Source organism: Sciurus carolinensis, chromosome 15 (genome assembly GCF_902686445.1).
Source record: "Sciurus carolinensis chromosome 15, mSciCar1.2, whole genome shotgun sequence".
NCBI classification, from domain to species: domain Eukaryota; kingdom Metazoa; phylum Chordata; class Mammalia; order Rodentia; family Sciuridae; genus Sciurus; species Sciurus carolinensis.
In genome coordinates, this window is record NC_062227.1 from 54907091 (window position 1) to 54920831 (window position 13741).

Consider the following 13741-nt stretch of genomic DNA (forward strand, 5'->3'; position numbering starts at 1 on the left):
GAGTACAAAGCACTTGCTCTGGACCTGTAATAAAAGTGATTTCAATTTGGATAGACAAAGAAAATGGTCTGAGTCAGAACTCAGATGGCAAAAGGTAGATTCAGGGACCAGCAATCAAATCAGTTTAGCCCAAGTGGGAAATGCATAGGTAGCGTTCTGGCCCTTCAGGCCCACTGTGGAAGACAGAGTAACCCTCAATGCTGGGCCCCGTTATCTACTGAAGAATGTTAGAATTCTTTAATCTGTTCTTCAAGCGTTGTCTTGGCTACTCATTTCTGTTGGTTATGAATGGGCTACAAAGAATTTGGTTACAAAATTGATGTTTTTCTCTTACTAGGCTGAGCTAGTTTATTTGTTTGTTTAGTATCAGGGATTGAAGGGAGGGCACTTTTAACCATGAGCCAAATCCCCAGTCCTCCATCCCCTTTTTGAAATTTTTTAAAAAAATTAAATTAAATTTTTTTTTATTTTTACAGATTGCATTTTCATTCATTGTACACAAATGGGGTACAACTTTTCGTATGTATGGGTGTACACGATGTAGATTCACACCATTCGTGCAATCATACATGTACATAGGGTAATCATGTCTGTCTCAGTTCCTCTTTTAAAATTCTGAGACAGGGTCTCTCTAAGTTGCTTAGGACTTCACTAAATTGCTGAGGCTGATTTTGAACTTGTGATCCTCCTGTCTCAGTCTCCTGAGCGCTGGCATTACAGGCATGCACCACTGTACCCCGCTTGAGCTAGTCTAATTTAATATATTTTAATAATTGAAGGAACAAACTTGAATTAATTTGGTTTCTAAAGTCTGGTAATGATCTCTGTTCCAGGAACTGCATGGCACAGCAGGGAGGACTTGTTAGGGCTAAGGAAGTTACCTGAAGGTTTGGCGCAGGTGCTCAAATGGTCCATGGAGGCTGTTGATGTGGCCAGAGGTGCTGCACCTTTTATCCAGCAGTGGACAGAGGCCCAGTGGGCCAGCCTCTGAGGGCTGTGAGCCTCTGCTGTATTTCATGTGTGTTCTGTATCTCATGCTTGCCCATGGTTCTGCCCTCTCAGTAATGGAAGTGCTGAATAATCAGAAGAAAGGATTCATGAGAACAGAATAACTAGTGTAAAAATCAAAGTCCCGGAGCCAAGGGGAGTATTTTCTGGTTGCCACAAGTTACATTTTTTATACGAATATATTGGCATAAAGAATGATTCCTGGGTACATTCCATTTGTCCTTTGTTTCCTCCCTTTTATGATTGTATTATTATTGATGTCATTAAAAGTGCATTCATCAGGCCTGGCTGTCAGAGAGTTGCACTTATTTTGTGCCCACAAGCAGTTTTGAGGTGAATCTCTTGCTTTAGGGCATTAGTTGATCAATACAGACATCTATGGTGAAGGATTGTCTTCCCACCTCCCTCGGCATGACTGGATGCTCCTAAGGCATCCTGGTCTTCCAGTGAAGAAGTCACTCTGGGGTAGGTGGAGACAGAGCGGGTGCTGTCCATGCTGATGCTCCGTACCTTCAGATGCATCATTCTGTCAATTTCATTTTGCAAACAGGTATTCCAAAGCCTTCTTTCCAGCTTCAAATTGAATTGATTGTCCTCTCCACCTCCTGTTCTTGCTGTCGAAGGAACAAACTTGAATTATATTTGGCTTCTAAGTTTGAAATTTGCAGTGATGCCTGTTCCAGGAACCCCATGGGACAGCCGGCAGACTAGCTGAGGGCTGAGGAAGGTACCTGGAGGTTTGGCACAGGTGCTCGGGCACAAGGCTTTGGGGTCCAGGTAAACTGTCCATGTGGCTGCGGGTTTTGGAGAGTGCAGTGGACCAGGCTCCCAGGTCTGTGAGCCTTCGCTGTGTTTCATGTGTAGAGATCCCGGGCTCTCACCTCACCGTCCTGAAGATTTCTCTCTTTTTGAACCAGATCCTCTGGACTTTGGGTCGCAGATAGCCTTTTTCTTTGCTTTTGTAGGTTGATGCCACTTCCAAAACCCTTCACTATTGTTTTAGGAGTTTCAGGAGCAAGTAGAGGTGACCGTGCTCACTGTCCCCCAAGTTTAAGTGCAATCTTAAAATTCATCAACAATGAAGCGTTTTCATTCTGACCTTTGTAACACAGATGGCCGTCTGTTGGAACAGCTTTGAGTGTGAAGGACAATGTATCTATTTTGATTATGCGCAGGGGCGACGTTCAAAATATTGCACAACTACGGTGGTTGGGGTACTGACCAATCCAAAGTCATGGCATCTCTCTTGGTGTCTGCCTGCGGCACATTATCACTGTGTGTGAGCTAGGAGGAGCCAAGAGTGCTAGGTGATGAACGCTCTGCTGTGAAGCATATTTTTTTCTTTCCTTGACCCTGTGCCTTGAGCATAAATGTTAACCTTGAGAGAGGGAAATGAGGGCTGGGTCCTGTTGTGGGATGAGTTTCGACAGGGTGAGGCTGGTAAAGAAACCAAATGCAGAAAAGACATAGGTCACGTTACTGCTGGACTGTAGATTCTCAGCTCAGGGTGGGAGGGTGAAGAACAGACACAAACTCTACATGATCTGCTCAATGTGATTTGGGGTTCAGATATGCTCCCAGAAAATATGTCTCATTTTTCCAGTTTAAAAGAAAATATCTTGACATAGATTTAAAATGAGTGTAAGAAAAATAGAAGGAGTTGGGCCTTCACAGTGTTTCTGGGAGAGACAAATATCTGGTGACGTTTCATTGTTACTCTGTATCAAAGGGTAAGCTGGATGAGCACACAGGCATTTCCCATCTGTACACCAGAAGTTCACATAGATGTTCGTGCCCTTTTAGGAGCTTGAACTTTTAACGTATAAAGAGTTCATAGGAGCCAGGTATGGTGGCACAGGCCTGTGATCCCAGCAACTTGGAAGACTGAGGTGGGAGAGTCTCAATTAGAGGACAGCCTTAGAAACTTAATGAGACCTGTCTCAAAATAAAAAATAAAAAGCACCGGGAGTATAGCTCAGTGGTAGAGCACTCCTGGGTTCAGTCCCCACTACTGGGGGCCAGGGGGTGGCACAGTTCATAGACTCAACCTCAAAATTAACTATTAATAATAGGAATGCTAATCCACAGTAACTAGATAGTTCCATTTAACAAGGAAAAGTTCTAATTTACATAATAGTGCCATACAATTCTATAATAATGATTCCAAATAATATATTTGGAATGAAAAAAATTGTTTTTAAATTACTACTTGCAGGATAATTGCTCCAAATGCAGCTCATTAACAGATGCTAAAATCACTGCTTAAAAGAGGATGGGAACTGGGTACCTATATGGTGCCAAAGTCTCGTATGTAGAATCTTTGTCTTGCCAGAAGATGCCTCCTTCACCACGGAAAGCTTCACAGTTTCCAGATGACGACAGTAACCAGAGCTTCAACACTAACAGAGCAATGCGCACATGTGAATAAACGCATCACTAAGAAATATGCTGGCCACAAATGTTTACCCTGAATCTAACTAAGCTTTTATATCTAACTTCCCTCTTAGATAGGTGACAGAGGAACCATTTACAGGACACCACAAGGAAAACACCAGACAAAACCAGAACGAGGGACATTCTACAAACTATCCTGATCTTTTTAAAAAAGGCACCAGGGCAAAGAGCCTGGTTTAGATTTAAAAAGATTTAAAAGACATAACCATATGCAATACATGTTCTTTGGATTTAGGTTGGAGAAACTATAAAAGATATTTTTGGGTTGATTGGAGAAAGCTGAATATGGACTGAACAATAGACACATTATGGAATCAGTGTCAATTTTGCCAGATGTCCCAACTATGTAACTATATGAGAAAATGTCCTTTTTCTGGGAAATGCATACTAAATAATTTTGGGACTGTATTTCTTGATGTAATTTACTTTGAAATAATTTAGCAAGAATAGACAGATATATGAAGGAGATATGTCAAAATGTTAACTGTTGCTGAAGCAAGATGGTAGGTATATAGATATTCCTTATTTTATTTTACTTTTCGATTTGCTTGAAAATCCCATATTAAGAAGTTAGGGAACTGGTCTGCAGATGCAAAATTACATAAACTGTTAAGCAGGAGTGAGAATCTCAAAGGTCATGTCAGCATTGGGCACCCAGGAAGGAGCATATTGGTGCTGAGTTTACCAGAGCACTGGAGTGAGGTGGTTATTCACTCCAGAATGGATGAGACGTTGGGAAGAGTTAATGTACTTCCCAGAGTGCCCAAATTATCGTCAGGAATAATTTGCTGATTGGCAAGATCAGGTTCAATAATTCATGTTATAGCTGCAGTGGTCATAAGTTTAGTTGTTAGTTGCCCCATACTTTCACCTAAAATTACCTCCTTTACATGGGGAGTTTTAAGATTCCCTCCCTCCCTTACCCATTTCCTTCTTTCTCTCTTCTTTTCTCTCTCTCTCCCTCTCTCCTTCCTTCTTTTTTCTTCCTTTCACCATTCTTTCTCCAAACATGACATAATTGTAATTGTCCTATCCACTCAGGCACAGGTGTAAAGTGACAGTTAAAATGTAGAATTGCTTCCTGCAATGCTAAATTGTTCTTAAAATATAGTTATCACAGTGGGGCCTGGTGATGCACACCTGTAATCTCAGTGGCTCGGGAGACTGAGGCAGGAGGATTGCAAGTTCAAAACCAGCTTCAGCAACTTAGCAAGACCCTGTCAAAATAAAAAATGAAAAGGGCTGGGGATGTGGCTCAGTGGTTAAACACCCCTGGGCTCAATCCCCAAACAAAATACACACACACACACACACACACACACACAAACAAATAATAAAATATTTAAACCCCCAAATTATAGTTGTTGCTGAAGTAGTGTATTTGCTGCCCTGCCTACTTCCTCTGTTTCTATGGCGACTTCAGGGAGCTGGACTGTGCCATGTTACGCCGCCTGGAGAAGAGGATTTTGGTTGATCTCCCCAGCCGGGAGGCCAGGCAGGCCATGATCCACCACTGGCTGCCCCCAGTGAGCAAGAGCAGAGCCCTGGAGCTGCGCACAGAGCTGGAGTACAGCGTCCTGAGTCAGGTGGGCAGCTCTGGAGGGAGGCGTTCGGTTCGAGGGTCCAACATGTAACAGTCTAAGACAGGGTCACGTAAGGAGCTGCTTTCTTGAGACACTTGGAAAAGATCCAAGCTGCCCCACAATGCAGTGGGCCCCTTCTTCATGAAAGAATGGACTCCTTGTCACCTGGGGACATTCAAACAGAAGCAGTGCAAGCTGGCGGAAACAGCCTGAAGTTTGGACACCGATAACCTACGGTCAAATCCTGTGGCCTTGGGCTTATTAGCTTTATATATATATTTAGTAGTAGATGGACACAATGCCTTTATTCATTTATTTTTATGTGGTGCTGAGGATCGAACCCAGTGCCTCACACGTGCTGGGTGAGCACTCCACCACTGAACCACAGCCCCACACTGCTTATTAGCTTTGACCTCAGGGAAGTCACTTACTCTGAACTTCAGCCTCTCCATCTGTAAAATGGGTAGCAGACAAGTCACAGAGGATTATTGTGATGATTAAGTGAGTCTTTCCAAACAGAAAAACTGTGGGTACACATCATTTTCCCCCATATCACTACTAATATCCAATCCCAGAGTTTTGTAGCCACATTACCTACTTTGGGTGGACACTTGAACATGATGTTGAGGTTCCTCAAAGGCAGGAATACCTTTTTAAAAATTTTTCTTTTAATTACTTATATATGACAGTAGAATGCACTTTGATACATCTTATATAACGGAGTACAATTTCTCATTCTTTTGGTTATACGTGATGTAGAATCTCACTGGTTGTATAGTTACATATGTAATAATGTCTGATTCATTCTACTATCTTTTCTACCCTCAGGAATAATCTTATTTACCAGAACAAAATTGCCTGCCAAATTTGGTCATCCTTGGATTTGGGCACAAGGGCTCCCTTAGGCTAGCCCAGTTATCTGCAGCTCTTACAGTGCATTTGGCTGGTGTTAGGAAGCTGTTGCCCAGCTATTGAGGTTATCCAAACTTCTTAGCAGCATCTTTTTTGCGAGCATTAACACCCAGGAATCTTTGTATAGTGTTTGTTCATGGCCAACACAGAATCTAAACCAGGGCTCTGATGGTGGGTCCTGCCGGTAAGATTAATTGCCACCTGCATTCTGCCTGCTGACCAATGGCTGGCTTGGGTGCCGTTTCAGGAGACTGAGGGCTACTCTGGCTCAGACATTAAGCTGGTCTGCAGAGAAGCAGCCATGAGACCTGTGAGGAAGATCTTCAGTGCTCTTGAAAATCACCATTCAGGTATGCTTGGGATCACAGTGAAGGTGATCTGGCAAAGTGTGTGTTTAAAACTCCAACTCTCACCAGCAGATGGAGCCTGGTGCCTGTTTTTGGTGGCCTTTTGCACTTGGAGCGGGCTGGTGAAATCATCCTCCTTCACTCAGTCTCTGTGGGTGCTGTTTTGGGTCTGCTTTGCACACAGATGATAAACTTCTTAGGCTTTGGGCTATTACTTCTCTGGCACAAACTGATGTTGGGCTGGAGCCATTTGAGGCACTGTATAAATATTAAATAATACTTTTATAACAATACATTTAAGTCACTTTTTTTTTTTTTTTTTTTTGGCCTGGGCTTTGGGGCTAAGGTAGTTGCACATTAGAGACTCTCTCTCTTCCACTGTCTTCTTTCGTCTTGCTCTACTGCATTAACCATTAAGCAGTACGCATGGTCTTGAAAGAAGGTCTACTAGCCTTTCAAGAGTATCGATCGCCATGAGGTCGACTGTTGTGCTGTTGCTGTTGTCTTCATCTAGAGAGCAGCGATTTGCCTGGGATCCAGTTGGATACAGTGACCACGGCCGACTTTCTGGATGTACTGGCTCATACCAAGCCTTCAGCAAAGAATCTCACTCCGAGATACTCAGCCTGGCAAAGAGAGTTTGAGTCTGTTTGAAACCATACTTATCCTGACCCAGCTACAGAGGTAATCTGCAGAGGCCCTCTAGCTTATTAGTGCAAATGGGAGAAGAACATCATGATTAGAACAGAAAAGGACATTATTCTTGAACACTGGATTAATTTGGACAACTGTATGGTTTTGGAAATATGAGACATGTTCTTTAATTTTTCATCATTGATGTCAGCAAAGTATTGAAGATTTCAATTACATGTATATGTGCTATTCGGTCAGGCAATGGAGACTTTTCTCACAATTAGACTCCATAAAATTTTGATGAACAATATCCTGTAGCATTGCTCGTTTTTGAACTGGGATCTTCGTTTTTGAAGAAAAAGATTTTCTAAGTGTTCATTTTCCTTTTTTTCTTGCAACACATTCCCAAGTCTGCCAGATACTCATCAGTATTCTTTTCTAAATGGCCAATCAGATTAACTTTCAATTCCCTCCTTACTCCCTCTGGCCCTGGTAGTCCAAGGGGAACTGTACCTTAGTAAGTAGATTTGCACCTAATCCCCATTTTCAGTCCTGCATCCCATCCTGGCCTACCATCATGCCCATTGTCCCCAAGGCCTTAAATTACCTGGTTCCATTTTTCAGAGTGTAATGGAAAATCTCCACACTCCTGCTTTGCCTAGGGGTGGTCATCTGGCTGCTCAGCAGGGGAGGGTTTCTGGGACTCCAACTAATATGTTTATCAGCTTTTAGCCAATTCTTCACTTTTTAACCTGCCTTCAACCTTTCTTCCTTGCTACCTGATGCCTCCAAGACTTGAGTCTTTGAGGTTGTTCCACTGGATACATTTTAGTTGTATTTTCTTTGTGCTGATTTTAATGATCAATATCCCATCTACCTTCCATTATCCAAATTATTGTCTTTTTGTTCACTGATGTCCCCTCTAATATTCCATTGTTGGTTGATCTTGTGGGTTTATAGCTTCTTTACTCATTTTCTCTTATTTTAGTGGAGCTGTGAGGAAGAACAACTAATACACATACATGTTTAATGTACTAGAGTCTATATATTTATTTTTTTGAAAGTGGATTTGAAGTGTATGTAAATTAAGCCAGGTACAGTGGCACATACCTGTAATCCCAGCTACTTGTGAGGCGGAAGCAGAGAGATTTTGAGTTCCGGGCCAGCCTCTGCAATTTAGCAACACACTGTCTCAAAAAATATATATATGTGTGTGTGCGTGTGTGGTGTATATATATACACACATATATGTAAAAAATTATATCTAAATTTATGTAGGAAGTTGGCTGTTAGAGGAAAATTTGACTTTATCCAATGTGATACTTTCTTCTAAAGCAGAGGTCACAACTCAAATGCCCACAGAAACGAGGAAGTTGATACCAAATGAGTAAAATAAGCTGGGTGAAGGACAAGACAGAGGAGGGGACTGGAGCACTGGGGATGAAGGATACAATGAAGGGCATTGCAGTGACTCATCCCCAGATGAGTGCGGAAACTTGGATCCAAAATTGCCAGATCTTCCAATCTTCCTAGAAAACCCAGAAATTGATTTTCACTGGAATCTCCCGATTCTCAAGTGCTGGCAGCTAAGGTTAACCACCTGCCTGTGGAAATCACGACTTACTCCCACACTGCATTTAGATCACCATCACAAGTCTTATCTGATGGGCCAGAGAGTGTCTGCCATTACCAGATTACCCACCCTCCCTTTCACTGGTTTTGGTTTTCCTCCTAGCAGTCCCTCTCATTATAGCAGATGTGCGGGTGTTTGGTTGCCTACCTACCCTCCTCAGATAGAAGCCCTGACTGGTACTTTTCTTCGTTGCTATTGAATGAATGACACATTCTTGAAAATGGCAAGGCCAAAGCTATCTGAGCAGTGTTTGCTCCACGGAACTCGTGGCTTTTGTTCCCTAGTACTTACCTTGCTGCAGAGTTCCTGCTTCAGAGGCTTATACAGCCTTTCTGAACTTGTTGGAGCCTTTTGTATTGTTAGATGTATTTTCACATGCTTCGATTCCCAACTAGATTGACATCGCAGAAGTCAGAGCAGCATTCCACTGTCTTCCTTATGCTTTACACCCACCAAGCATTTAATAAAAATATGATTTCCTCAGATACATCAGCCAGTGAAACAAACAGTTTAGATGTGTGTGACATGTAGATGAGCACTGGAAAATGTCAGGTATTCAAACCGAGAGATAAGCAGTTTGCTATGATAAATGATTTCTGGTGCTCGGGTGCCTCGTTACTGCTCCTTGAGAGAGCAACATGCTTTCGGATAGTAGGCCTTGGTGGCTGGTGTAATCAGAAAGTCAGTAAAGGCCTTGTGCATTTATGCTGAAAAGGCCTTTGTGACTTAGGCCAAATAAGCATGATAATGCAAACAAGGCCCTGTGTAAATTGCTGTCCGAGTGCAAAACAGAACCTTTTGGTGAAACAGATTAATGTAGTTTTAAAATTCTTAACTATCGTTGCACAAGGACTTTAGTCGCATCCAACATGAATCACTGATCCAAAAGCAACTGAACACAATAAGCAGAGGTGTGTTTTTCACTTCCCTGTCCAACACACTATTGAAGTTTTTAAATGCGGGATTAAGGGTGAAGTAATAACATCATTCCAAGGGAATTTCTGACATCAAAGCTACAGGGAAAGCTCAGTGCAGCCCTCCTTTAGAGTGAGGCGGGACCCTTTTCCTTGTCTTGGGGTTACTTTCAGCTCTGACAGATGCAGAATGGCGGGCAGCAGAGCTTCAGTAAGCCTGTGGCTGGCTCTGGAGGGGCAAGGGAAGTGGTGGAACCTGTCCTCTGCCAGATGGGCTCTGGACACCTACTCACAGGGTGTGCGCCACAGCCATCTCCTGACAGTGGGTATCTTCTCATAATCTTTCTAGAACCAAGGTGTCACTTGGTCCCTTTCCTGGCACAAGACAGGATTACAGTAAAAATGATGCAGACACTGTCCTTGTGGCCAACAGCACAAGATGATCCTCTAATCATGGGATGGGTGGAGAAAGAAGTCCTACAGATACGTCAATTACTTGCACTTCCTTTGTGAGGCTCAAGGTGGTCTATAACCAGCTGAGACACACTTACTTGGAGTGTCTGCAGTTACTTTGATCTAAGACGAGGTTCTCAGTTGTGTCCATGAACCTCTCTGTGGACAGGTCTAATATTTGTTAAATAAATATCTCAAACTAAGATGTCCATGGACCACAGGGATAGTTTAGAATGGAGGAAAGCCAATTCACTGGGCTGGCTATGTTTGCTCAGGTCTTAGCTATGCGCGTGACTGTTTACTTCCTGATCCATCATGTCTTGTCTTAGCGCTAACCTGTCTCCAGAGCATCAAATCCATTATTTCCAAATGTCCAATGGGGCCTCCCTGATATGCATCTTTAAAGCAGCAACTCTACATTGAAACATTTCCTACCTGTCTGCCCACAGGTATGTCTTCTGGCATTACATTCCCACAGTATTTAGTTTTTATGAGTTCAATAACTTGAGTGCCCGTGTTGCAGTAAATGTAGAAAAGAATGACTCAGTCCTCTCTGGTGGGGAGAAGAAATGTGTGATGATACAAGGGCACTATAACAAGCCACTTGGACATGAAGGAGGCTGCACCTTGCTCCAGCCTACAGGCAGGGAAGACACTGGAGGGGAGGACACAGGAGTTGACTTCTTGGGCAATGTCTTGTGCATTCTCCTTAGCTCTTTGATTAGAAAGGATCAAGGCAAATCCTTCTTTTATGCTTACTTCCCCTAAAAATCAGGGCTAGCACAGGAGTTAGCAATTGGCAACGGGCAAACATCTGATAAATTCCCGGGCCAGGAATCACTAACTCCAGCGCACAGGTTAAAGGCCAAAGCTGACTGTGGCCAGTCCACCAGACAGTGCTTTCTACCTGCATGCTTGGGCCCTGGGAAGCCCAAGTGCAGCATATTACCTCCTTTACTCCTCAGGAAGACGTTCTCAGACAGCATGTTACTGTGGCCAGTCCTACTGCACCTGATCAGCACCACTGCAGGCACACAGCACTTACGTCTGCCCCATTCCAGTCCAAGTACTAAATGTGTTTCATGCATTTAATACTCAACAGCAACCCTGTGGGTAGGCGTTGCCATTATCCCCATCTTACGAATAAAGACAGGAGGCCTGCGAGGGGAAGTGACTTTCTCAAGGTCAGAGGGCTCGGAATGTGCTGGTGCAGAAGCTCTGCTCATACCGCACCTGTCTTTTGCACTCTAGACGTAAGTACTAAGTTGGGGCATTTGTAAAAATAAGAAGAGTGCTCACCGAACTACTGTTTATTTAGCTTTGCTCCCTCCCATCCAAGACCGAGCTGATCTCTAAACAAGCATCAAAACCCGAAGCTCATTAACATCAGCGTGCACTTCAATAAGGTGAACACTACAATGATGTACAATTACATTCTAATAATTCAATGCCCAAGAGCCCTGTAAAACAATTGCAAAGGCCCAGGATTATCACAGTATGCAAATGCACTAGGAAAATCATTACCTACTTAGTCCCCTTCATTTGGGTGGGTTTAACATGAGAAGAATAATCCATGCTACAAGAGGAGATTTCATTTTACAGCTGTAGTAACCAAGTACATAAAAGCTTGAATCTGTCCCAATAGCTTCTAAAAGATTTTTCCCATCGTGTCAGAGGCAAAAATAATGAAATCTTGCAAATGTACATTTAATAGGACCCTGGTGGACACTAACTTCAAAAATGCATGGTCTATAAGACATTAAAGGCTTGATTTTAGTTTCTGCACTGTTCCTGTTAATAACAATGTCTAATTAAAACATCTGTAAAATACTGATAGTTTTAATTTTACATAAAATTTCCAAAACAACTGTTACACAGTATAATAGGTATCTGCAATGAATAGGTTATTAATGGAAATATTATTTTAAATTAAAATCAGGTTCTAAATTTAAATTAGTCATCTCTGGCTAATGAAGAGAAAGGAAGTCACCCGTGCTGGGAATACAGCAGAAAATCTAGTTTTCAACATCTGTTAAGTAAATTCACTAGATATCTGAAGGACAATTCGTTTTGCTGCCTCTGTCCTGTACTCCACTTGGCTCTTCTGTTAGGTTTCACAGTTGAACTCGATTTTAAAACATCAGGCTACTGCACCTTTCAACGCATCACTTTATAATTTAAAAACCACCACTCAACTTTATTCAGTCTGAAACCCCCTCCCGGTTTCCAGCAGGAGACAGCAGAGAACATCATTCCCCTCTGGAGCTTCTCTCTCCCAGCCCTGCGAACCTGATGAATATTTTAGAGGGAATGGCAGAAAAATCTCAGCTTCTCTTTTCTTTGGGTCTCATCTTCTTTTACAAAATAAAACAAAAGGGATTAGCAAGGCTTAGTAGCTGGATGCAATTCAATGCCTTTCTTCCTAATTAATGCACAATAAAAGAGGGTTAAAGCACAATCAGCTCTGAATGGTTCCTGGCTACTGATGCAGCAGCGATGCAGTGCTGAGTTGGTAAGGGATCCGTTCCAGACAATGGAAGCTGCGTGTCAAGTTGCTTCACATGCACGAGGGTTCACAGGAGATGCTGCAGAATGTGGTCCACGGCATGAGGGAAGCTCTCACATGTTAAGTAGGGAGGTGGACTAATTTTTTCTTCATCTGCTGCTCGGTACTTCCCTGAAATGAAGACGAAGTCAGTGAACCAAGCCTACTGCTGGAATGCTAAATTAATCACGCCCCAGAGCACCTGGGCTGGTACAGCCCACCCTTGCAATTCTAGTAAGTTAGGGGATCCACATCCCCCAAAGCACCTTTTATTAAGCCTTCAGGATGCAAGGAGGCAGTTCAAAGAAATGTCACACTCAGTGTTGACGCAGGCCCTCTGGTCATTCACAATGGATGATAGTTTCAGGCACTGGTAGCCTGATGGTTAAGGTTCCCTTCAAATTACACTAATGAAATCATTTTCCTTCCCCACCCCAGCCCTAAAGACAGAAATGATGATTAAACCAATGATTTTAAGTGGAAATCCAGATCTGGGAGGGCAGAGACCTTGTAGGCTCCTGAGGGTGACTGGAATAGTAGGCGCAGCTAAAAAGCTGCCCTGGGAGCCTGGGGGGCGAAGGGAGAGTAGCGGGTGTTCCCAGGCCAGCACCAGGCAGGACAGGTTGCAGGTAGGCACTAGGTGGCAGGTCCGCTGCCTGACTCTCTCCTGGAATTCCAGGCAGCCTGCTGTTCCTGGGCCTGGCACCCAACTCAATATCCCAAGTCGGAGGAACCATTCCACAGTGGTTGAGAGCTTCGCAAATGTAAATCAGATGGTGCGTGGTCGCTGTTTACATATCCTTAACAGGGTCCAGGGCCCTTCGGAAAGACTCTTCCCTGTTATTCTCTCCTAGCACACTGTTCTTGGCCTCCACGTTTATGACAAAGTCTACTGTCCGCCTCACATCTAAAAAGACTGCAGGCTTCCTCAGAGCAGGGACTGTGTCTGCTAGGTGCCCCTGTGGATTCCCAGCACAAACGTCATCACCAGTAAGCTTTCCCTAAATATTTTTTAAGAAAGAATAAATGGAACGAATGACAGGAAGGAGTAAAAGGAAGAAGTGGGAAGAAGGGAAAAAAGAAGTGGAGAGTGGAGAGGAAGGAAATGCAGGACCACAGGAAGGTTACTTGCCCTGCAACCCAGGGATGCTTCTGCACTTTTCTTGCTCTCTTTCCATTTCCTGTGATCTCGGCTATTGATTTTTCTGCTTCATCCAAATTTTTTCTGCCTAAATCCAGCTGCCCACACAATACATCCA

At 43.2% G+C, this 13741-nt stretch overlaps 2 protein-coding genes across 6 annotated transcripts in view; one reads left to right on the forward strand and one right to left on the reverse strand.

Moving 5' to 3' along the window:
* Positions 1 to 7346, forward strand: part of Katnal2 (katanin catalytic subunit A1 like 2) — an 87471-nt gene extending 80125 nt beyond the window's left edge. For both annotated transcript variants that reach the window (XM_047526553.1, XM_047526554.1), the window contains 3 exons: positions 4886 to 5048; positions 6205 to 6307; positions 6819 to 7346. In XM_047526553.1, coding sequence (XP_047382509.1) covers positions 4886 to 5048; positions 6205 to 6307; positions 6819 to 6958 — 406 coding nt within the window. In that variant the 3' untranslated portion in view covers positions 6959 to 7346. The remainder of the gene's footprint in view (positions 1 to 4885; positions 5049 to 6204; positions 6308 to 6818) is intronic.
* Positions 7347 to 11238: 3892 nt separating this feature from the next.
* The window catches only part of Hdhd2 (haloacid dehalogenase like hydrolase domain containing 2), a 36897-nt gene continuing 34394 nt past the window's right edge, over positions 11239 to 13741 (reverse strand). For all 4 annotated transcript variants that reach the window (XM_047526434.1, XM_047526435.1, XM_047526436.1 and 1 more), the window contains one exon: positions 11239 to 12614. In XM_047526434.1, the coding sequence (XP_047382390.1) occupies positions 12511 to 12614 (104 nt within the window). In that variant the 3' untranslated portion in view covers positions 11239 to 12510. The remainder of the gene's footprint in view (positions 12615 to 13741) is intronic.